At 36.8% G+C, this 25,921-nt stretch overlaps 1 protein-coding gene across 3 annotated transcripts in view; it reads left to right on the top strand.

Moving 5' to 3' along the window:
• Positions 1-25,921, top strand: part of ANO3 (anoctamin 3) — a 412,327-nt gene that overhangs the window by 305,696 nt on the left and 80,710 nt on the right. For all 3 annotated transcript variants that reach the window (XM_004755876.3, XM_004755877.3, XM_013057935.2), the window contains 6 exons: positions 4,993-5,124; positions 7,500-7,606; positions 9,292-9,347; positions 12,946-13,067; positions 17,070-17,204; positions 25,799-25,895. In XM_004755876.3, the coding sequence (XP_004755933.1) occupies positions 4,993-5,124; positions 7,500-7,606; positions 9,292-9,347; positions 12,946-13,067; positions 17,070-17,204; positions 25,799-25,895 (649 nt within the window). The remainder of the gene's footprint in view (positions 1-4,992; positions 5,125-7,499; positions 7,607-9,291; positions 9,348-12,945; positions 13,068-17,069; positions 17,205-25,798; positions 25,896-25,921) is intronic.

Genomic DNA, 25,921 nt, shown 5'->3' with positions numbered 1-25,921 from the left:
ATTCAATGGATGCTAAAAACAAAAGGCTTCTTATACTCAGGTGTTTTTCTCTTCATTGCAAAAGAATCATTTAATGAAAACAAAATGTGATAGAGTACACTCTATGGAATGTAGGATGTTATATACAGAATGACACAAAACTGGAATCCTATAGAGTGAACATCAGAGCACTTTAGGAAAGGAGTCTGTAAGTCTAGTTCTTTACCAGAGAAAGTGGCCGAATATAATTAGAGCTTTAGGAAAATTTTTCATTTTAGGAGAGGAGAATGTTGTTCTCTCTTAAACATTAAATTTAGATGTGGTAGGAACAGGCGACAAGAAAAGTGAATAATCGGCGGTGGGGGGGGGACTTGAAGTTAGAATGAATAACAAAGGAATTAGTACTTAAAATCTCTTTAAAATACTAAAATTATTAATGATGCTCCTCTGCCAGGTCAGATTCCTCGGCTTGTTGGGTTAACATGCTCAGATTTAAAATGAACTTTTGTCATTCCCCTTGGGCATATTTGGTCCTAGTCTATAGCAGAGTCCCAAAATTATTTTTATATCATAAAGTAAAAGTCATTGGAAATCAAATATATGAATTTACAACTGCCGAGGGTTTTGTTTGTTCTTCTCTGCATGTACCTGCATTGTATTTGATGTGTTGATAAAATGTCTTTGGATTAGGTTCAGTGAGCTCTATAGACTTAGTGAGATTTTGCTACTGTATAATTAGTGGGTTTTCTGATAAACAAGCATCTTTCTTTCAAAGACCAACAGAGGGTAAAATCCTGTATATTAAAATAGCAACAAACTTCTACATTATATAATTTAGTTTCAGAATGCACTTGTGTTTAGAATGCATGACAAACGTCTAAGGAAAAACATTTTTAATAGTGGAAAAATGTGAGGTTTTTTTTTTCTATTTTGGTCAAACTTTAAAGTAGGCTGGAAAAATAAATGCTGTATTTTGTATCATATGTTTTATTATCTGTTGTGTTTATTATTATTTTCTGTTTAATTCCATGTAATGAAAATTCAATTATATGTTCCAAATACTTATTAAAATCTTTAAACTTTATGTATTACAAATAGTTTCTTTAATATTACGTATTACAAATAGTTTTTTGTTCCTTGACTTTCTGGATGCATATGGAAAGGATACCGAATACCTGGGAAGGGCATTTACAGAAGTATATGACATATTAAACTGAGAAAAAGGATATCATGTTACTTGCTTGAATTTAGACTTTCACTTAGGGAAATAACTGATTTTGATTCTTTTTTTAAACTTTAATTTTGGAGAAAATTTAAGTGTCCCCGTTTGTACCACCCCCCGTGTGTGTGTGTGTGGTGACCATCGTTGTTATAAAACTTTAAAAACCTAATTTGTAGGCAATTGGCAAGAGAGAAATGAAAATCAATTATGTGCACTTAGATTCCACTTGTGCTTTTCCTTTCTTGAAGTGGGAAAGATGTTTTGTGCATAGGTATCTTGAGCAGTAAACGTTAGGTGATGAATAATGTACAGGCAATTATCCAGCATTTGAAGACTGTCATTTCTTCTGGCAGGTTGATAGGAAATGGCTATGGTTTTATTGTTGCTGTTGTTTATCACTTGTTTACAAAGCACTTTCATATCCGGTTATCAAAACATCTTCAAAATGACCGTTTGGGGAGGCAGACCAAAGAGTAACTAGTTTTGCAGATCTGGGAGAAAAAGTGACCATTATTACCACTCTCTACTAACCCCATGCTTCCTCCTCCAGAGTTCACAGCTGTTTGGGTAGAGCTGATGCTCTGACCAAAAATCCAGATTTTTTTTCTATTTCCATAGAATTCTCTGCTTTCCATTGATTTTAGCCAAGGAACTTAAAACTCCCTTAGAAGTCATTTTCACAATATGCCATGAAATCTTGAGTTTGCAAGATGGCCAAGGTGAGAAAGATTTGGCAGAGTGTAGATTCTGCATTAGATCATGTTCTTGACATGTTGGTGAGACTGGTAGTAGTAGACAGGGTAGTAATACTCTCTTTCCTTATTATTACCATAAGCATTGAGTACTTGCTGGGTTCTTAGCACTATGGATGTAGGCATTACGTATTTAATTCTCAAAATATCTCTTCCCTTAAGAGATGAGAAAATTGGATAAGAATCAAGGAAGCTGGGTAATAATCTAGAACTTCACACCCCATGATTTCAGTCCAGGCCTGACCCCGACTGACCAGGCCTGAGCACATTACACTATCAGAATCATTTACTTTTTCATAGAAAGAGTATATGAAAAGTCTACATTATAATATTATTTATGTCTATAAAAAATGAGAGTGGTCTGAAGGCCCTTCTGTTTCATTAATGTCTTTAAAATTCACCTCCCCTTCTTCTATGTCTATATGTTGTCAGAGATAGGCCCTCAGGAACTGTGGTTCATCAACATTTCCTAAGTGCAGTCAGAAGGGTATCCTTTTATTTGATTCTTCCGACACCTAGTAAGGTAGGACAGATAGAATCACAGATAAAATCACTTCCCCTCTCTCCAGATAAAGAACCTAAAAGATCCTAAAGCTCAAAGTTTAAAAATGTTTGCTTCAGTTTCAGTAACCGGCAAATTCAGTCCCGGAAGACTCCTCCTCCCTCCTCCCTCCCCTGTGTTCCTCACTGTGCCAACTTTAAAAAGCTGGAGTAATGGCTCTATTATCCATTAAGTGATTTATAAATATCTGTGTAGTAGTTGCTGAAATACAGAGATACTCTGTTATTTCAGAGGCTTTCGTTATGTGAGAAGCAGCAAAATGAACACCTCAGATATTGTGCATTTATTATTTTAGGCTAGAAAGAAAAGCTTAGTCCTTCTAAAACCAAAAGTGACTTGAGGTTTAAAGGTCCAGACTCTCTGCATGCTGAACTTTACATCAGGAATTCGTTGTTATTTCAAATTATGCATCGTAATTTTACCATAATAGACTTGAGTGGAATAATTCTTAAGATACGCTATTAGCTGCCTCCACATTGCTATACTAAATTTTTAAAAAATTTACACAGCATTGGACAAACAGATATTAAGATGCATTGTACTTGTCTAGGAAACTGCCCTATTCTGCTACTTTGAATCTTACTATTGTGAAAGAGGCCAAAAATTGACAAAGATAGAACCTCATAAATAGTGTGTAAATATTGCAGTTCTTTTAAGTAAACACAATTGTTATTATAGTCACTTGGAATTAGGTTTTCAGAATCAATCTCTGGATTCAATATCTCTTTCTTTTACTTGCTTTTCTTTGTAAAGTAAATACGATTCCAATCAATATATATATACATAAGAACTGGGTGATGACTGTAATCTAAAGTTGTGAGCAAAGACTCCTGATGTAAGATTTCCTGAAATAGTATCTTAATGTCATATATCTGGTGTCTGTACTAAACCCATTACCCAAAGTGCACCCAATGGATAGCAGCATGGACATCCCCTAGGAGCTGGGTACAAATGCAGAATATTAGCTGGTTAGGAATGCAGTAGGCCCACCCTGGGTCAAGTTTAAAATAAGGCACCAGGGGTGCCTGGGTGGCTCAGTCAGTTAAGCATCCAACTCTTGATTTCAGTTCAGGTCATGATCCCGGGATTGTGAGATAGAGCTCAGTGTGGAGCCTGCTTGAGATTCTGTCCCTCCCTTTCCTTCTGCTTCTCCCCTTTTAAAAATAAGTAAATAAATAAATCTTCTAAAAAATGAAATAAGACACCAACTTAGAAATCTCTAACAAAGTCACTTTTTTAAAAATAGGAAATAGAGGCAAGAAGTTAAATAACATCTATCAGTTCGCACAGCCACTGTGGGGCCAAGTTGCCTTTGAACTGGGTTTTTTGTTTCTGAGTTGTTTTTTTTTTTTTTTAAGATTTTATTTATTTATTTGACAGAGAGAGAGAGACAGTGAGAGAAGGAACACAAGCAGGGGACGTGGGAGAGGGAGAAGCAGGCCTCCCACTGAGCAGGGAGCCCAATGTGGGGCTTGATCCCAGGACCCTGGGATTATGACCTGAGCAGAAGGCAGAGGCCCAACTGACTGAGCCACCCAGGAGCCCCTGAACTGGGTTTTGCTTGATATCAAGACCCCTGCTGCTCCCCCCACACCGCTGCTGTTTCCATCATAGCTGGGGCTCACACAACAAAGTGTGTGGTAGACATTTACTTCCTCTCAGTCTCTACTTGAGAGCCACATGGCTGTAGAGGTTTCAGAGAATCCAGGAATGACCTATGGCTACATATACCGGTATACATACATACATCTATGCACTCACAACTTCAAGAAGTGTGTCATACCCCTTTATTGTTATGTTCTTTCCTACCACCATCTTTATGTATGATGATTTTTTAAAAATATTTTCCAGGGCACCCGGGTGGCTCAGTGGGTTAAACCTCTTCCTTCGGCTCAGGTCATGATCTCAGGGTCCTGGGATTGAGCCCGACATTGGGCTTTTTTGTTCAGCAAGGAGCCTGCCTCCCCCCTCTCTCTTTGCCTGCTTCTCTGCCTACTTGTGATCTCTCTCTCTGTGCAAATTAATAAATAAATAATATCTTAAAAAATAAAAACATCTTCCGCAAATTTTTCTTTTTCTTTTTTTTTTTTACTTATTTGTCAGAGAGAGCGAGAGCGAGCACAGGCAGACAAAGAGGCAGGCAGAGTCAGAGGGAGAAGCAGGCTCCCTGCAGAGCAAGGAGCCCGATGTGGGACTCGATCCCATGACACCAGGATCATGACCTGAGCCGAAGGCAGCCGCTTAACCAACTGAGCCACCCAGGTGTCCCCGCAAAATTTTCTTGTAAGGATAACCTAGTTGCACAGAAAGAGTTGTTTTGGAATTTATTTCTTTTGTGAGGGAGCAGGAGAAATGCTTGTGAGTGGGTGTGAGTGTGGGTATGTGTATGTCTTTTTGGAACTCTTTTATCAGAATGGTATAGAAGATAGCATGGCTCTGGAATGCAACCTAATCTAGTTCATGTGACTTTGTTCCAGTGTACAAAATTATTTTAGGAGAATAAAAAAATGGATGTCCCAAAACCCAATGGTTCTTGATAAGTCAGCTTTTCCAAACCTGCAGGAGTCAGACTGCTATACGGGCCCCTTCAGCCGCGCACGGATTCACCAGTAAGTTCATGTTTCTTTTTCTCCCACCACCTGGTTTGTTACCTTTCATTACCTAGGAATTATTGATAGAATAAAAATACCTTGGAGCAGTTCCACTCTTTGCCAAGTAAGTCAGAGAGTGCATCATTTTATTAAAATGTTTTTTGCACTTAATTTGTGAATAGTACTCAGCTAGCACTATTAATTCCGTATCAGCTGATTTAGAGAAATTCAAGAAATGAATAATTAATGGTAAACTTATGGGCCAATAGTCTAGGTCCCAGTTCTTTCAAAATAATTACAATGGTGGTAAGCTACCCAGTTAAAGTAACATTGTTATCAAGTAACATGAATGAATAATGGATTGTTCCAATTAATAAATTATTATACATACTTATACTTAATTAATATGCATTTATTAGTTTAATAGACTTTAATTGTATTAAACTAAGATAAATGGGACATTTTTTAGGGATTTGTTGCATATCTATCCATCTACATACCAGCATATCTGTCTCTATCCCTTTGTTCATTCAACCAGTGTTTATTGAGTTTCTGCATAATACAGATTGAGGCTATGACACAGTCCCTGTCTTTATGGATGTTGAAAGGCAGGATGAAATTAATGAATTAAATCAAATATGTGGGAGGAGAGAGTTCCCCATTGATTATTGCCCTGTAGCATGTTTGGTGCTCCAGTTATCTGTTTCATCCTGCCTCTCAATGTCCCACATCCCACACTGTGCAAGTCCCTATCTTTATGTTTACCCTATTCTCTTTAATTATTAGTTTACATTTTCGTCTGCTCCACTATACTGTGAATATTATGAAGACAACAACTGCAATTTGTTTATTTATATGCCATCTGTTTCCTCCCTCCATAATATAACTCCATGAATAAAGGACACTTAATCGTCTAGAGAAATATTTGTTCAGTGAATTCTGCATCAATCTGATGGTGAAAGAATTGTGTGGACATTGCTTCAGATACCGAGAATTAACAGGACACCGATCATCTGTGCTAACTTGTTGCCTCCAAGTACAAAACTAAAAAGCACAATATCAGAATGCTGGAAGCTACTAAAATGGACATGATTACAGATACCATGAAAAAAAAGCAGAATAAAATCAACCTGCTAGGAAAGACAGAAATACAATGCACTTTTTTTTTTTTTTTTAAATAAGAGAGGGTGAAGCTACAGCCAGAGGAAAGGATCTAGGAAGACTTTTTGAAGGAGATAGTACTCTCCATCAGTAAAAATGTGGAGTGAGGTGGGAAGAGGTGGGGAAAGATATCAGAGACAGAGCAAATCCCAAGGAAAAGAAATGTAACATTTTGAGGTGTGATAAATTGTACAATTTGACTATCAGATGCAAAAAGCCAGAGCTATAGGAAATCAGAGGATAAAATGCAAAAATAGAGAGCCGGAGAGGAAAATAAGAAATTTAATTATGTGTGTAATGTTGACACATTAGTAGTAGGAGTGCTCTAAGAACCAGAGCTGTGCTTGAAAAGTCAGGTAGGAAATTGGGCGGCCAATTAAGAGGACGTTCCTTTCTCATGATCTAGGCAATGAGACCCAGAACAATAGGGTAGCTCAAAGCCAGATAGACACAGTTCAGCTAGAAAAGTTGACTGGTTCTGTAATATGGATGGTAAAAAGAAAACAAGAATCAAAAGAAGACCTAATACTTCAGTACTAAGTGCCTGGGGAAAAAAATGGCTGATTATTACAGAGATAAAGCAACCGGAACCGGGAACTGTCAGAAATTGAGTAAGGTCCAGGATGTTTCCATTTTTTTGAGGATGCCAGCATATTACAAAATAAAGACTGAAATAGACCCCCCTTTCCTGTCAGGATCACCCTTTTGCTCTTCACTCATTGGCTCTCATTACTGCTTCTCTTTGCAGCTTTTACTATGTGGGGACAGTACAGGGCATGAAGGGAAGGGAGAACTGCTGCTTCTTACCGAGGTTCCGAAAAGAAGACATGTTAGCTTGGAAGGTGTGATATGGGGAAATGACATCAATAATTAATGTGTTCTATTTGGAATTACATTGCTTAAGGTAGTACAGAATTTATGGGAGGCAACGGACAATTTAATGCTGCTGTCCCTCTTTCATGCTAAACAAGAAATAGGAGGACATCTAGGCTCCCCTATAAACTGCAAGATTTTTAAATGAATATTTGATAATGCCTGTATTATTTATAAATGTATTTTGTCTCTGCCAGTTGATTTATTTTTACGAGGGTAGTTTGTCTTTTGATGTACTGTATTTCTCATGCATTAGTTTTAATGGAGAAAACAGATGGATGACTACTTAGAAACTTGTAACTGTTGCTGGACTCTGGGCTCTGCTTTGAATAATAAAACCAATCCCCTTATCTTAACAGCTTCATAATAAACAATAAGGACACATTCTTCAGCAATGCTACTCGAAGCAGGATAGTCTATCACATGTTACAGCACACGAAATATGAAAATGGAATATCAAAAGTGGGTAAGAACACTAATTAAAAATATAGAGAAGGTAATATTTGCTGTTACTAATTATATCCAGAAATACTTATTTTCACATTTGAAGCTGTGCCTTCATTCATTAAATATGAGGATATAATGCACTGAACACAAATTCTAAACATTCTGTTTTTCAGCCTTCCAATAAAACACTTAGTTTTCTAAATAAGACATAAAAATAAACCCAGAATGTAAAATAAAAATGTGTCTAAGTGAGAGTGTTATGTGCTTACATAGTCTTTAAAAATAAAAATATGACATTTCAATGACTGTAAAGATATCATGCCCTTTGTAGAGCATACAATAAACACAAAGAGTATAAAAATAAAATTTAGGGGCACCTGGGTCACTCAATGGGTTAAGCCTCTGCCTTCAGCTCAGGTGAAGATCTTAGGCTGCTGGGATCAAGCAGCTCTCTGCTCAGCGGGGAGCCTGCTTCCCCCTCTCTCAATGCCTGACTCTCTTCCTACTTGTGATCTCTCTCTCTCTTTCTGTCAAATAAATAAATAAAATCTTTAAAAAAATAGAAATAAAAAAATAAAATAAAAGCAATTTAAAAAATCCACGAACTCAGTTGTCACTCTCACACATTAATACTGAATGTATATATAGTAAACCTGCATGATTCTAATAATGATTTGTTGAATATGATATATATACACATCATTATTAGAATCATGCAGTGTTTACAATTTTGTCTTTTTTAAAAAGTATTTATGAGTGTTTTCTCAAGCCCTTTGGTATGTCTGTAAACATTATAAATAGCTGTACAAGATTCTATTATAAGCATTCATCAAATTTCAGTTATCTACCAAGTACTTAGTATAATTGATTGCACCATAATAATTAAATGATTCCCCAATTTTGGAAATACAATTATTTCTTATTCTTTACTAACATAAATAAAACCATAACAAAAATTATTCTCCAGAAGTTTCCCAGTCTTGCTGGGACAATATGAGAATGTCCATTTCACTACACTCTGGCTGAGCTGGAGGAGATTTTAAGAAGTGTCACATATTGATATTTATGTATCCTTGGCTCAGTATTAATTAAAGACTTCTCAAAACCAGTATCATTTAGAGACATTTTGTGGGTAGAGAGTTCCTCTATTTTCTTGACCAAATATTGTTTTTTTTCTTTTTTTTTTTTTTAAAGATTTTATTTGACAGAGAGAGAGAGATCACAAGTAGGCAAAAAGGCAGACAGAGAGAGAGAGAGAGATGGGGAAGCAGGCTCCCCACTGAGCAGCGAGTCCAACACAGGGCCCTGAGATCATGACCTGAGCCAAAGGCAGAGGCTTAATCCACTGAGCCACCCAGACGTCCCAATGTTGTTGTTTTGAGGCAGAAAAAAATATTTGCTCCAGGTTCATGTGATCCCAAATAAATGGGTATTAAAATGCCTCATATTTCATGATACGGCAAAATGCCATGTGTTGGCACCTTACAAATCTCCATTGATTCATGTTGTAAGAATACAAATAGACTCTTTAGTACTGATCTCTTTCATAGCCCTTGGCCTTCAGAGGTGATGTGGCTATGGGTGTCATTTGGGTTATTTTAAGTTTTTAAAATTAATTTTTTCTCCCAAATTTATATATGTTGTTACAGAGGGAAGTCTTCATTTGAACTGACTCAAAAACTGTTCTTTTGTTTCTCTTTCCAGGTATCTGTAAACTTATAAACAATGGCTCATATATAGCAGCTTTTCCCCCTCACGAGGTAATTTTGAAATACAATTTCCATTGGGGGGGAAAAAAAGAAGTTTCTCATACTCATTGTTGATACTTCTTTTATTTTATTTATTTATTTTTAAAATCTAGCCTCCCTCTCTCAGGAGGATTCAGTCAGTCAGTGGCTCTGGGCCTTTCTCAGACCCCATTATGATCTCTGGTTACACACTGGGCCCAGTGCTCTCCAGGACAATTCCCTAGTGAAGTTTTTCCCTTGTAAGGAGTCCCAGCCTTGGAGGGAACTTAGGGGCATGGTTCAATCACTCTGACCACCGTCCTCTGCTTCAAAACAGAGTCCCAAGCTTGACCCACCTTGGGATCCACACCACTCCCAAACAATGCAAGTTCTACTTTGAGATGTCTGAAAATCTAAGACAAACCCACAACACAAACCTACACCCCATTATTTACTTAATTCTCAGCCAAGCTACCTGTCTACCAATTTTAAATTAGAAACACCTGCTCCAGAATGTGGTGAGTTCTGCCTACTGAGTCATGAATGACGTTTGAATTAGTTTTGAACATCGTCTCCCAACACAGAGGTTTGGGGTCAGCAATCTCAGAACCCATCACTTCTATTTATAAAGGCTGAGGACTCATAAGGTGTAACCCCTAACCTGAAGAATCCCAGTCTAGTAAAATTTTTAAAGGATAAAATACATTGTGTACTTCCTATGTGGCACTGAGCTAAGTGTTTTATATGGATAATCTCATTTAATCCTTAGGGAAACCCTTTGAGAGAGACAATAATAATAGCCCTATTTCATAGCTAGATCATTGAGGCACAGAAAAATTAAGTATCAAAGGCACAGGTTTGGGCCCAGGAAGCCAGACCCCAATGCATCTATTCCTTGTGCTATGAATATCTTACTTACTGTAGGAATGGGAATAATAATAATGGGGAATATGTTAGGTTATTTCATGCAACAGGCCTTGTGCATATATTTTTCCATTAATCTGAAAATAATCCTGGAGGGATAGATATTATTTTCTCATTGTAGAGATGCAGATATAAAGCTCAGAGAAATTAACCACGATGTCAGATTTGACATAGTTGGTAAGTGGTACAGTGTTCAGACTAGCAAATCTAAGGCCCTGGGAGAGCTTTTACGGTTTGTTCTTATTGCGAGTAATTTCGTCTACATAACTAGTCTATGTTCGTTTGACATTTTCTTGTGTGAAATTTGGAACCTATTTGGAATAGGTTGTAAATAATCGTCCTGTTTATTCTTCTCTGTTGGTTGGAGTAGAGGACTGATCATGAGGATGTGGAGGGGTGGTCACTGAGTGCACATGGTCCTCTGAACAGGACTGGAAACACGTGGGCCAGCAAGGGTCATCACTGCAATTTTCTCTTAAAGCCACCAGGTGTCACTGTCAACCCAGAACAGTACGGTTGAGGTTCTTGAGCAGAATTAGAACAATGATCTACTAGGGTTTCTAAGCTTAGACCCTAAGACTGAGGATGTGCCTGTGTCTGCCCACTGAGACTGGGAAGCAAAGTCAAGTATTTTAGAAAGATTATCATTAGTGACTGAAAGAAAACTGAGATTTTTGGTTCACCTTCCCTTACTTACCCAATCTCAGGCAGTCTACCCTAACAGATCAGTCTAGCTGGACAAGCAAACAGACATTTCCCGGGTGGACATGCCCATGCTTGAAATCTTTTATCTTCACTTTTATCTCCTTACCTTCTAGTCTATAGGCTTTAAAAGCCTTGATCTCTTAAGGAAGAAAACTTGGACTTAAAAACTTGGAGAGGAAAACTTTTCTCTTCTTCCCTTTAGGGTTCTTTGACCGACCTCATAAATTGACATAAAGCAGGTTAATAGAAGAAAAGCAAATGTAATTACACATATACAGATCCCCACAAAGATATGAGAGGCTTGTAGCAATCAGGAATTGAGGTTTATATGCTGTCCTGAGCTAAGAAGAAGGCAGGGGTCTAGGAGGGAGATAATTCACAGGACATTGGAAGAGCAAATGTTGGGTGAACAAATGTTTGCCGTGTCATGGAGATAAGTATTTCTTATGTAAAAAAGTTATCTTTGGTAATAGTTCTCCTTACTCTTATAGGCTTCCTATCTAAATTATTTTGAGCAGGTAAGAGGTTAGGTAAAAAAACTCTTCTTGAGTTTATTGGTCATTAATTGTTTTCAACTTAGAAATAATCTACATGCCAAAGTAACACATTCTGGGGCAGCCTGCCCTGAACTTGATGCTGCCCATCAGCACTTTAACTGTATTTCCATCTTTACCTAATTAATTTATCTATTTCATTAGGAAGCCACAGAGTGAAATCCACATATGTGTCTCCTTTTAGCCTGGTGCACTGTGATTCAGGGTGTTCTTTCTTCATAAGAACTCACATCCCTGGTTGTCTGGGATCATTCAAATGACAGTTTTCTGCTTTTCAATGGCCACACTATATCAGAAACAAAATTAACTAACACTGACTTTGTACTTTATATGTACCCAGCACTTTATAGTGCAAGTGGGCCCTCACAAAACCTCTCTATGGTGGAAATCATTAAATTGACTCTTACTCTCATCATCTACATAAGGAAACTAAGGCGTGACTTCACTTGTTTTAAATTTCATTAAACTGTTTATAGAAGTAGAATCACAGGGGCACCTGGGTGGCTCAGTGGGTTTAACCTCTGCCTTCAGCTCAGATCATGATCTCAGGGTCCTGGGATCAAACCCCACATCGGGCTCTCTGCTCAGCGGGGAGCCTGTTTCCTTCCCCCCCCCACCCCCCGCCTGCCTTCCTCTCTGTCTACTTGGGATCTCTCTGTCTCTCTCGGTTAAATAAATCAATAAAATATTAAAAAAAAAAAGTAGAATCACATATTGGAATAAGAGGGAGTTTGTCAAATTCTGTCCTAAGTTTTGGTTTAGAAAATAGTAACCATATTTGTTCCCCTCCTTTTTGATTATAAAATCAAAGCTGTTCCTCTATCAGGCATATATATTCTATGTGTCTAAAATTGCAACCTGTATGACAATTTTTGAGGGGAGATATAAAGAATTTGAAAGTGTCTCCATTTTTGGAATATATATTATCCAAAGTAAGGTCTAAGGATTCTAGAATTTAAAAACTTGATTAGCACTTGTGACTTAGGCTTCTTACACTTTTTGATTGGACATTTACTTTCTTCTTTAGCTTCTGTAAATAAAAGAAATATTTCCTGGGACTGAGTCACTTCTTTAAGGTAGAATAATATTCTTAATTTCTGAAATAAGGATTACAACTATTTCCCTCAGTGATGGTGATGAGATAGTGTTTATTAAAAGATTTTAGGTTACAAATAGTAAAACCAAATTATAGTTTACTTTAAGTGAAAGGGATTTCATTAGTTTAAAAAGGGACTTTAAGAAAGGACTTTTAAGGAATTATCAGTATATTTTCAATGAAGAAGAGATATATAAAGGCATTTACTAAATCATTCCAGTGATTGACTTAAGTTTACAAATCTGCAGCTTTCAATACGCTATTAAATTGTTCTGTAAGGAAAAAATAGTAAAAGCAATTCCTGTTTAGTTCAAATTTACCAAGGGAACTTATCTTTGGTTTTATGTTTCAGGGAGCCTACAAAAGTAACCAACCCATCAAAACGCATGGACCTCAGAATAATAGACATCTATTATATGAGCGCTGGGCACGCTGGGGAATGTGGTATAAGCATCAGCCCTTGGATTTAATCAGGTAATGTGGGTGGATTGATAATGAAAGATATATTATGCTGTTCTGTTGTCATTTTCCTAGATTTGGAATTACCTCATTCGCCCACCAAATCGTCCGTATTACTCAGGATGTAGTCAGGGAAAAAGAAGCCACTGTAGGTCTTTTCAATAAAAGAAACTTAATTTAGGGCTTTGGTTAAACAGTGGATGACAAAGCTGAGAAATCAGAGAGGAATAGTAAGGCAACCAGAGATTAATAAGAGCAGAAGATTGCCAACAATCCTGAGGTTGGAAGGAAAATGGGATGAAGTATATTCCAGAGACCCCCACCTGGGCCATTGGCCAGGAGCTATACCATCCATAACTAGGACTGTCCACAGAGAAGTAAAGTGTTGGAGAAGGTATGACCACTTTTCCCTGAGGATGACCAAGTGAGAAGGAATGATTCCCGCCCCCCATCTCTATCTTTGAGTCTTCCAGCACCTCCTTATCCAGCTTAACTAGGAGAAATTTACAATGGAAACTGTAATCTACTTCCCAGTGAAACAAATCAAAATAGGGAAAGGCAGAACATGGATCTGAGAGCAAAGAGGAAAATGACCAACACAGCATCTCTACATATATTTGTATTTCAACCAAGAATTTAGTGAGTATCTATTCTATTCCAGGAAGCACATTTCTAGTGAGTAACTGCTCTCAATTTCAGTTAATCTTCAGATACTGTTATATTCATGATTTAATTAATTTTGATGGAGAATAATTTGTTCTTTTAAAAAAATACCAGGAAATACATATTAAAAATGACCTAATCAAGTTTCTAGCTAACTATAAATATTCTTAGAATGAATGAAAAAAAAGAGCCTTCATAAGTTTATCTATGTTGATACTTTGAACAGTTTATAAAATGTACATATCAAGAATAACTTATAACTGTCAGCATTGTCCCAGCAGGAAACTGATAGAACTGAGAGAATAGAAAGGCTATCAGAAGAAAATCTAATAAAAGAAGTATATGCAGAAGTGTAAGAAATATCAAGGGAGCAAATGGATAAGGATGATGAAGCTTCCAGGGACAAGTAAAAATTAGATGCTTTTATCAAACCTTGGCCTGGAGGAGCAGGGGGAGGGAACAGTTGGTAGAACCTGTCAAAAACAAAAAGGGGGGATGCCTGACAGTAGTTACAGTCTTAGAAGGAAAGCAGCTATGGGCTGATCATTCTCCAGGAAGGAGAAAGTCAGGATAATCAATACACCGATATCTCTTAGATCTCACTCTGTGATCTCCTGCTAGTACCTTCAGTTAGCCAAAAAGCCCCTCAGGAAGGCAGAAGAAAGAAAGAGCATGAGAGATACAGTTCATGAAGGTGAGCCTCCTGGGGCATAGAGCAGAAAGGAAAAGGGATAGGACATGATCTGGATATACAAATCATAATATCCAGCACCAAACCATTTCAGATGTTAAGTACTTGGGCATATCCAAAATCAAGATGCTTTGATTCTAATTCTGTTAATCACAATAAATTATCAGATTCTTACTTGTGTAGGTGAAAAATTATTTTGTTTTGTTTTAAGAGAGATAGAGAGAGTGAGCAGTGGTGAGGGGCAGAGGAAGAGAGAGAGAGAGAATCTTAGGCAGGCTCCTCGCTCAACTCAGAGCCCAAAGTGGGGTTCAATCTCACAACCCTGAGGTCATGACCTGAGCTGAACTCAAGAGTTGGACACTTAACTAACTGAGCCACCCAGGCACCCCATTATTATTATTATTATTATTATTATTATTATTATTTTATTTAGAGAGAAAGAGAGGGGAAAGAATTGTTATTTTAGAGATATGTGAACACAGTGAGATGTGCTCACTCACAGAATCACATTTATTATTAGGAACTAAAATTAAATTGCTGTTCCCAAGCAAACATTTTAGTGTCAATAATCTCTTATCTATTGGATGCATTGCTATTATGGCTTCAGGTAATTTCAGCAAGCAACCTTTATTTTCAATAATAGGGTTCTGTGGCTACTATTGCCAATTATTTGGCTATTGACAAAGAAGGGAAACTTTGCTTACGGAAATTATATATTTTGTGTTCAATTGGCTAAAAAGAGGGAGGAGGTGAAGGCCATAAAAGAATATAGATGATCCAGCATGTTCCTACTCTCCAGAAACTTGCTTGTTAGCAAAATATAAAATGGATAAAAAGAGAATGGCTATGGGTGTAGTGAAGAGTGACCCCAGTAGCAACCTAGCAATTCCTCCCTGCCTTGGCATAGTTTTTGAGATTCCTCTAGAGATCCTAGAATATTATGAATACCAGTGCTATAGGTCAAGGGAGTTTCCATCAGCTTCCTTGGCCTGGAACTAGCTTCTCTTTCTCCTGGATCAGATCTAAAATCTCCTGAACTTAGGTGATTAAACTACAGTCAAGCAATATTGTTGTTCCCCTTAACCTTCAACAGTATATACTTTAAAATCTCAGTATAATTCTCCCTATTTAAAGGGGGTTGTCTGTACCACCCTCTATAGTCATTATTATAAAGGCATTTCCTTATATTAGTAATATATGCAAAAACCTATTCTACTTCACAGAGGAACACTTGTTTATAAGGAACAAATGGCTTTATTGAAATACCTGTTACTATGATAAGCTTTTGTCTCAACTAGAACATTATTGTTGTATGAGAAGTGAATGGTCTACTGATCTATGTCTCCAAGGAGAAATCAATGAAAAAAACAAAAACTTGGATAAATGAAATATGACTCTATTTCTATACCTGGTAGAATATGCAAAATTTTAATTGGCACAATGCAGAGAGTGATGTAGAAAAAGAATTATTTTCAGAAAGAAAAAATACCAAGAGAATTGTCTTGTCCCAGAAAAAAAATACCAAGAGGATTTTCTTCCTAGCAAGAATCACTGCTCAGCGCAATATTCCTAAATGAACTGTAAAACACCAATTTTTAAAATATCCCTTAAACAAAACTGTTTTAAGTAACCATTTTTAGAAGATAGAGACCAAACAGTCATAGAGAATTCAAAAAATTATTATTTCTTACCAGAGCTTTATAAACTGCATAGCAGTTGATATGATCAGTAGACTGGGTGAAGAAAGAGCAGTTGGGTAGTCATTAAAACTATGTTATTCATCTGCCATTTCCATATAAATTATGTTCATCAGCTCAAGGGAAATAAAATATATCCATTTCCTTAGCTTCATTCACTACTCCCTGCGGTGGATGCTGGTGAAGAAGACACAAGTCTACTTTCAGGCACTTGAAGTCTCATGGGGAGAGAGAGGAATGGATGAGTTAATTGTCATAAAGGGTTATAAGTTTAGGACACTGAAATATGGGTGAGGGCAGAATGGGAGCAAGATCAGGGGTATCTAAGCAAGGGTAGCAGTGGAAGTCAGGAAAGGCTTCCTGTAAAAATTGATGTAAAGTGAAGGATGCATATAAGCCAGACAAAGGAAGAGGATGAAATGTAATTTTCCAAAGTAAGAGAGCAGCATTGACCAAGGAAAGAATCATGTGCTCCAGGAACTGCAGTTAACTTTGTTGAGGAAGGTGTGACATGACTGTGTCTAGCATAAGGGCATCTGGCCAAGGGTGCAGATGGAAACTGAAATCGAATCTACTTTCAACATCTACCTACAGGGAAGACTTTTTTTCTAATTTACACAAAAGCAGTATGGTGTAGCACGGTTCTATGTGTGGAAAACAAAAAGACATTTTACTGGGAAGATGGAGAAAGGCAAGAATTGGCTTATAAAAAGTTTATGAACCTTGTTAAGAAGTTTGACTCAGAAAGAATACCTTTTATAAAATTGCCCCCGTAATGACAATGTTTAAAGACGAACAGCATCACCATTGTTGGATTCATTAACAAGTGGAGAAGTCAAGATACCCCGGATGAAACTGATGAGGAACTGAGCTGGGATGTCCTTCTTAAATTCTGACTAGTTGTGACAGCAACATTTGCAGTGTTGCTTATGTTGCCTTAAACTAAGGGTTTGCTTTCTTGTGCAGGCTGTACTTTGGTGAGAAGATCGGGCTATACTTTGCTTGGCTGGGATGGTACACTGGAATGCTGATTCCTGCCGCGCTTGTTGGCTTGTGTGTGTTTTTCTATGGAATATTTACAATGAATGGAAGTCAAGTAAGGTAAGCTATTAATAGCTAATAATACTACTTTTTAAAACGTATTGGCCTTTATTCTGATTGGCAAAGCTTTATGATAATGCTGACTATGAAAAACAACTCATGGTTCTATAATTTATTTGCTGGGATTTTTTGAGGAGAAGAGAAAAGCACTATTTTTAAAAGGTCATTTCCATATTTTTATATGCAAATTTTCTTGGATATGTTCTAAGACTATTTCTCTGTATGCAAAATTTCTCTTTCCACTATATCTCACTTAATAATTCAACAATACAATGATAGTTTTATATCATTTACATTTCCAGAGTATTTGGTAGTCTAGAATGCCCTCTCACTACAGTAGTTTAGATAATCAAAATAACTACAATTCTTGAGGGCGACTGGGTGGCTCAGTGGGTTAAAGCCTCTGCTTTCAGCTCAGGTCATGATCCCAGGGTCCTGGGATGGAGTCCCACATCGGGCTCTCTGCTCCACGGGGAGTCTGCTTCCTCCTCCCTCTCTCTGCCTGCCTCTCTACCTACTTGTGATTTCTGTATGTCAGATAAATAAATAAAATTTAAAAAATAATAACTACAATTCTTTAAGCACTTAAAATATACAAAGAGCTTCCCAATAATGTTCTTGTTTTTTCATTTGATAGGAACTTTACCACCCTTGGAGACAAGTATTCCTCTTTGCAGATGAGGGAACCTTATGTAGTTAGAGATGTCTGAACAAAATATCTGTAGGACATAAATCCTGCTCTAAGCAATCTTCTCTCCTGAAAACATAAAATCACTTTTTACTTTCTTCTTTTTCTCTATAAGAACAAATAAGTATTTTAGTATCCACTTATGGTATCAAGATGGTAGGAAAAGGGGTGCCTGAGTGGCTCAGTGGTTAAAGCCTCTGCCTTCAGCTCAGGTCATGATCCCAGGGGCCTGAGATTGAGCCTCACACCTGGCTCTCTGCTCAGCAGGGAGCCTGCCTCCTCCTCCTCTCTCTGCGCCTGCCTCTCTGCCTACTTGTGATCTGTCAAATAAATACAAATCTTTAAAAAAAAAAAAAAAGATGGTAGTAAAATAAGGTTTGACAAAAATCAAGCATTTATGAGAATGGTGATTCTACTGTTAAAGTTGAAATGACTCAAGATTTGGGTGGAGGAACGATACATTACTATTCAGCAGATCCAAGGCTCACCCCCGGGCATTAATGAATCCTCATAATAAATGTCCTATTTAATCTATACAAGGATATCACCAAGTTCAGGCTTGTATGATATAATTCAAAACATGTAAAACACTTCTCCCCTCCTTTAAAGCTCAGCACTTTTTTCTCCTGTGGTCCATCTTTTAACCATGACCTTATTACTGGGTAGTAATCATGGCAATTAACAGGATCATAAAAATAATTTCCTTGAGTTTTCTCTAAATAAATATATATATAATATACCCATGTGTACAGTTAACAATTTGCCTGAAAATGAAATACTTCCATTGTCCTAGAGTTAAATCCAGTTCCATAACCAGCAACCTTGATTGGTGTCTTAGTATCCCCTTGCTCTCCATGAACGCCAAATGATAATTAGTTTGAAAACAAAGAAACACCTACTGTTCAAACACATTTCATCTAGTCATAGGTTTATTTCAGAGTTTTGCAAACTTACTACCACTTTGGAAGGCAGCATCTTCCTAAACAAACTTGTTCCCAGTGGAAACACCCATCCCTCTTTGGGCATTTCTCTGTAGGCTGTTAAATCAGTAACTTCTGAGGCTAAGAAAACAGGTTGTGATTTGAAGTTATAATGTGTTTTGAAAAGAAAAGCACTTTTTTGGACTACTTTTTAATTCTGTTTCTATGAATTCAGCTTTTTTTTTTTTTAAGATTTTATTTATTTATTTGATGGACAGACATCACAAGTAGGTAGAGAGGCAGGCAGAGAGAGAGGAGGAAGCAGGCTCCCTGTAGAGCAGAGAGCCCAATGCAGGGCTGCATCCCAGGACCCTGGGATCATGACCTGAGCCGAAGGCAGAGGCTTTAACCCACTGAGCCACCCAGGTGCCGTAAATTTGGCTTTTTAAAAGATTCACTTTAAAGGAATACCATACAATATTTTTTCCTTTGGCTTATCTCACTTAGTTTAATAGCCTCAGGGTCCAACCACGTTGTCACAAATGGCAGGATTTCCTTCTTTCTCAAGGCTGAATATCCTATTTTATTTGTGTGTATATACACACACATACCACATCTTCTTCATCCATTTATCCATCTGTGGGCACTTAAGTTGTTTACATAGCGTGGCTATTGTTAAGTAATGCTACAGTGAGCATAAGAATGCCAATACCACTTCAAGGTCCTGTTTTCATTTCCTTTGGATACACACTTAGAACTGGGATTGCTGGATCATATGGTAATCCTATTTTTTAATGTTTTGAGGAACCTCCATACTGATTTTCATAGTGGTTGCACCAATTTACATTCCCATCAGCAGGGCTCTGATTATAAGTATCCTAACAGGTGATACCTCACTGTGACTTTGTTTTGCATTACGCTGATGATTAATGATGTTGGTCTTCTTTTTATGTACCTGTTGACTTATAGATCTTTGGAAAAAAAAAAAAAAGATCTATTCAGTTTCTCTGTCCATTTTTAAAATCAAATTGCTTATTTTTCTGTTACTGGATTGTATGAGTTCTTTATATATTTTGGATATTAACCCCTTATCAGATATATGTTTTATTAGTATTTGCTCCCATTCTGTAGGTTCTCTTTTTGTTTTGTTGGTGGGTTTCTTTGCTATGTTTGCTGCAGTCCATCTCACTTGTTTATTTTTGCTTTGGTTGCCTTTGTTTTTGGTGTCAAATACTAAAAATCAGTGGAAAGGCCAATTTCAAAGAGTTTATCCCCTCTATGTTTTCTTCTAGGATTTTTATGGTTTCGGTCTTAAATTTAAGTCTTTAATCCATTCTGAGTTAATTTTTACATATAGTATAAGAAAGGAGTTTAGTTTCATTCTTTTACATGTGGATATCCAATTTTCCCAATACCATTTATTGAAGAGATTATCCTTTTTCCATCGTATATTTTGGCCTCTTTGTCAAAAATTGACCACATATACATGGGTTTGTTTCTGGGTTCTGTATTCTGTTCTATGGATCTATGGGTCTATTTTCATGCCAATACCATATTGTTTTGATTACTATTGCTTTATAATATTATTTGAAACCAGAAGGTATCATGCCTCCCATTTTGTTCTTCTTCCTCAAGATTGCTTTGGCTACTTAGGATTTGTTATGTTCTGTACAAATTTTAGGATTGCTTTTTCTATTTCTGTGAAAATACCATTGAAATCTTGATAGAGATTGCATTGAATTTGTAGATGTCTTTTAGTAACATAGACATTCAACAGTATTATTTCTTCCAATCCATGAGCACAAAATACCTTCCCATTTATTTGTGTCTTTTTCAATTTCTTTCATCAATGTCTTAGTTTTCAATGTATTGATCTTTTACCTCGTCAGTTGAATTTAGCCCTTAATTATTTTATTCTTTTTAGTGCAATTGTAAATGGAACTGTTTCCTTTTTCTCTTTTGGATAGTTTATTGTTAGTGTGTAGAGATGCTACTGATACTTGTATATTGATTTTATATTCTGCAAATTTATTGAATTCACTTATTAGTTCTAACAGTGTTTTTGGTAGTCTTCAAGGTCTTAGAAAACCACACTTATTTTTTAAATTTTTATTTATTTTTTTTAATTTAAATTTAATTAACCAACATATAGTCCATCAGTTTCATACGTAGAATTCAGTAATTTGTCAATCACGTATCACAGTGCTCATCACATCACATACCCTATTTAATGCCCTTTCCCCCCCCACACACCTCCATTCCAACAACCCTCAGTTTCTTTCCCATAGTTAAGAGTCTCTCATGGTTTGTCTACCTCTCTGATTTCTTCTGTAGGGAAAGGGAGGGAAAACAGAATGTGAAGAAATCTGGGGAAAACACTGTTTTAAAATGAATTGATAGAGACATAAAATGATTTTTAGATGGATAGCTACTGTTCAAGTTGGTTCCATGGAGAACATATTCTTTAAAAAGTTTTACTATGTGATGTAGACTCCTTCCTCTACCTCTACAAAGCCGAAAAAAAACAAAAGGCAATGAAAGGAATAGTTTTGCCATTCCTATTGATTTATGTACCAACAAAGTGAATTAGACTCTTTGCATATAAGTATCTTTAGTACAAGGAGTGTTTTAAAAGGCATTAGCAAACTCTTTTCTTCAGTGCTTTATGGTATTATATTACTGCTACTCTGTCACACTATAATTAACATCTTGTCAGACTTTCTATTCTAAACCAAGATAAACATCACTGAATATCTTGACTTTCAAAATTTCATGGGACTTGTAATTTCTATTCAAGGTGTCAGACATAGTTAAGTCATGGCTAGGTTGTAGGTGTTGTCATGGCAGGTCAGGGGAGGACACAGGGCTTTTATTTAGCATTGCTTTGTTTTAGAATTATTTTATTAAGCTCTTTTTTTATGACAAGGTAACAATATGCTTAAAAGCTGAAGACTAGGTTGTGTTTATTATGTTTCTATCAACTATGTTCATGTAAACTAAGGTCATATTTCTTAATTGCCCTGTAGTTAATTGTAAAACTATGCAGCGATCAAGTTGTAGATTATTACTCTATGAATATGTGCATATGTGTATTTACATGTGTTCATTGGTCTTACCTAACCAAATGTGGTCAGATGTTCACCTAGCAGAGCATATATCATAGGAATATGAAAATGAACAAGCAGGCAGATCAAATGGTTTTCCAGGTCTAAGGTAAAGAACAGAAGCCCCAGCTCTCTGGTCCATTCTTTCTTCTTTGCCATTAGAACTCCCTGAGAAATTTAAGTTATCATCAGCATCAGATCTGCTTTTCAAAATCTGTTGAGTCATAAAGGACTTCTCTAACCCTCTCCTGACAACATCCTTAGCAATGAAGTCTGTCTAGTGCCTATGATGTTCCAGGCACAGTATCAATATCCCTTATGTAATACCCCAGTTAGATATTATCTCCATCTAGAGATGAAGAAATTGATCCTCAGAGAGGTAAGTGACTTGGTCAGGGGAATGTATGTAATAAGTGGTCAGCTAAGTTTTAAACCTTTATTGGATTTTTTTAAGTTGTGGAAAGAACACTTGACATTAGATTTACCCTCCACACAATTTTAAGTGCACACTACAGTATTGTTAACTCCAGGCACAATGTCACACAACAGATTTCTAGAGTTTATTCATATTGTATAACTGCAACTTTATACCTGTTGAATAGCAACTCCCAATTTCCCCCTCACTTACCCTCTGGCAACCATGATTCTATCCTGTTTCTATGAATTTGACTATTTTAAACACTTAATATATGTAAACTCATGCATCATTTATCCTGTGCCTGCTTATTTCACTTAGCATAGTGTCCTCCAGGTTCATTCAATACAATGAACATGGGAGTGCAGATATCTCTTCTAGATCCTAGTTTCTGTCCTTTTAGTTATATACCCAGAAGTGGGATTGCTTTCCATAGTGGCTGCACCATTTCATAGTCCCACCAAGAGTGTACAAATGTCCCAAAATCTCCACATCTTTGCCAACACATGTTATGTTTGTTTTGATTTGTTTAGTAATAGCAATCCTAGCAGATATAGAGTAATATATTGTGATTTGATTTACTTTTCCCTGATGATTATATCTGATTCTAAAATCATGTTTTCCTCACGCTTTCATACTACCTTCCCTAAGCCCACTTTCACAGTTTCACATTTCCTCAAAATAGACATCACCAAGCATCCTCTTCTGTGCTTTGTCATGTTAACAGAATCACAGGAAACATCAAGACCTGGGAGCAGGTCCAGCCATCTACTCCCAAAAGGACAAATCACTCCCTACTCCCATGATCTTAAGTTGGTGGTAATTATTATTTCCTTTGAATCAGTCCTTGATGTGTATATCTACTAATAGATATAAAAGGAAAGAAAGCCACAACTGAAGTGGCAGTTTATATTATCAGGCGGTGCAAACGAAGTGAAGAAACACTCCGGCTGTACACTCCCCCTCCCTCTAGTGGTTAACTTAAGTCAAAGAAATTTGTGATAGTATTCACTTCCTTTTTTAGACTACAAAATATGTTGTTAAAAGTTGTTTTTTTGTTGTTGTTGTTACATATCAAGTTGAACTTTGAACAACTTATAGAAAATGAGCATAATAATTCTGGAATCAAAAAATAGGACTCAGTCTGATGGCGTAGGATCCTAGACATGGTGCTTTGATAGGTTTGTACTTTTGTTTGACCCTGTGGGAGATGGAAAAAATGATGTGGTATAAAGTGACTCTAAGGGGCACCTTGGTGGCTCAGTGGGTTAAAGCCTCTGCCTCCGGCTCAGGTCATGATCCCAGGGTCCTGGGATCGAGCCCCGCATCGGACTCTATGCTTGGTGGGGAGCCTGCTTCCTCCTCTCTCTCTGCCTGCCTTTCTGCCTACTTCTGATCTCTCTCTTTAAAAAAAAAGAAAAGAAAAAAAAAAGTGACTCTAACACTTTTAGTATGAGATTTCAATGTAGGACACATTGTGTCATTCTTGAAACAGAGTGAATTATGAAATTTTAATCAAAATTTCCTTCAAGGGCTGTGTTAATTTTTGTTCCTATAAATTAATGGTAAAACTAAGAGGAGGTATAAACTTTTTTTCTTTTTTGATCTTTTAATATGAGTGTTTTACTTGCTTTTCTTCTACTTCATATAAATGTCCTGATTACTAGCAGGATGATGTCTGTGAGAATTGGAGAATTACAGTATTAGACCTTTAAGATTATCATCACCATTAATAAACTAATTTTATAAGAAAGTTCCTTTTATTTTTTTGTTTTTTATTTGCCAGGTTTTTTTTTTTTTTCCTCAAGTACAATTAACAGACAGTGTAATATAGTTTCAAGTGTACAATAAGATTCATCAGTTCTATACATTACTCAGGGCTTTTTATGAGACATGTACTCTTAATTCCCTTCATTGGAAAGTTGCTTTTAATATGAAATAAATCTTTCTCTTTTAGATATGTTACAGTTGATGGGGAACTGCACCTCGAATCACAAAAACCTAAACTTGGGTCCCTGAGGTACTTCTTGTTAGCTGTATGACCTTGAGCAAATTACTTAAATTAATCGTCAGTTTCCTCTTAGTTTTGGAGACAAGTACCATTGCAGGAGATTGCAGTGTGGACCAGACCTAACGAACATGCCCATTTTAAAGTTCTGTATTACTATATGGTATTATTACTTACTATTTATTCCTGCTTTGGAGTGAGATTTGAAATACATATACATTATTTTTTGCTTCATTTGAGTATATGTGTTTTTGAAAGCAGTAAATCATGCTGTAAACCCTGACAATTAAACTTGTATTACTTATTAAGCAGCTGTATTTCCAGATATATTTTCAAAATCCTTTAAATTACTTTCAACATTTCCAAAGCAAATTTATTTATTTATTTTTTTTTTAAAGATTTTTTATTTATTTGACAGAGAGATTACAAGTAGGGCAGAGAGGCAGGCAGAGAGAGAGAGAGAGGAGGAAGCAGGCTCCCTGCTGAGCAGAGAGCCCAATGCGGGACTCGATCCCAGGACCCTGAGATCATGACCTGAGCCGAAGGCAGCGGCTTAACCCACTGAGCCACCCAGGCGCCCTCCAAAGCAAATTTAATTAAAAAGCATTTTTTAGAAGTTACTAAGTGGGAAAGGGACACTTATGACAGAAAAAAGGCACAAAACATTTTAAAAATATGTTGCTGTGAACTCTCAGGCTGGGAAGCCTTTGAGAAATTGTTATTGGTGTCCACCTCATATAACAAAGTCATCTGTAATGGATGCTGAGACCTTTAAAATGTAATAGGTATATAAAACCAAAAAGACAAATATTAGACAATTTAATTCTCATAGAGAATATAACACATATTAAGTAAATAAGAACTGTCTTATCATCATGACTGTGTGTCAAGACCCTGCAAAAAAATCAACCCCTCATATTTCCAGTGAACATAATGTCTCCATTGACTCTAGTGGGAGCTATGAAGTTGTGTGAATTACGGATGCTGTTCATTTTAGTGATTCGAAAGCTGTGAGATTCAGGAGAAAGGTCAATAGACTTGAGAAATCAGAATATTCAGATTTGGTTCAGCTCAGCCATTTCCAAGCTGTGAGTTTGGTTAAAACTCCCTTGGGTGTTCCTCACCAGAGTATCCTGAGTGCCATGAAATCCTGTATTAACTGTCTTTGCAGCAAAGTCCCACAAGTGTCTCCTAAGTACAAAGTGTGGCCTATTATCATTACAGTATCCTGGCAGAGACTTCTAAAAACAAAGAAGCAAACACAAATCTCTGTTTTCACAAATATCCTAAAAATTTGAGTTGGAGCCACACAAATTCTTCCCTATCTGTTCATCACTCCCACTGTGTCCATTTCTTCTTTTCCTATCTGCCTTGCGGCTTCCCACAAGATTGCCAGAGGGGCTAAGCGCCTCTTATATGTGGAGGTTCATGCCTTCTTTTTCTCCTTTGGTTTCTCAAGCCAAGAAATTTGCAAGGCCACCGAAGTCTTCATGTGCCCTCTCTGTGACAAGAACTGTTCACTGCAGAGACTCAACGAAAGCTGTATCTACGCCAAGGTAAGTGTGGACCCTCACATTCTCCT

Source organism: Mustela putorius, unplaced genomic scaffold, assembly GCF_011764305.1.
Source record: "Mustela putorius furo isolate JIRA1106 unplaced genomic scaffold, ASM1176430v1.1 tig00003859_pilon_pilon_pilon, whole genome shotgun sequence".
NCBI classification, from domain to species: Eukaryota; Metazoa; Chordata; class Mammalia; order Carnivora; family Mustelidae; genus Mustela; species Mustela putorius.
The sequence above is the reverse complement of the archived record's forward strand: the minus strand, read 5'-3'. Positions and strand labels throughout refer to the sequence as shown.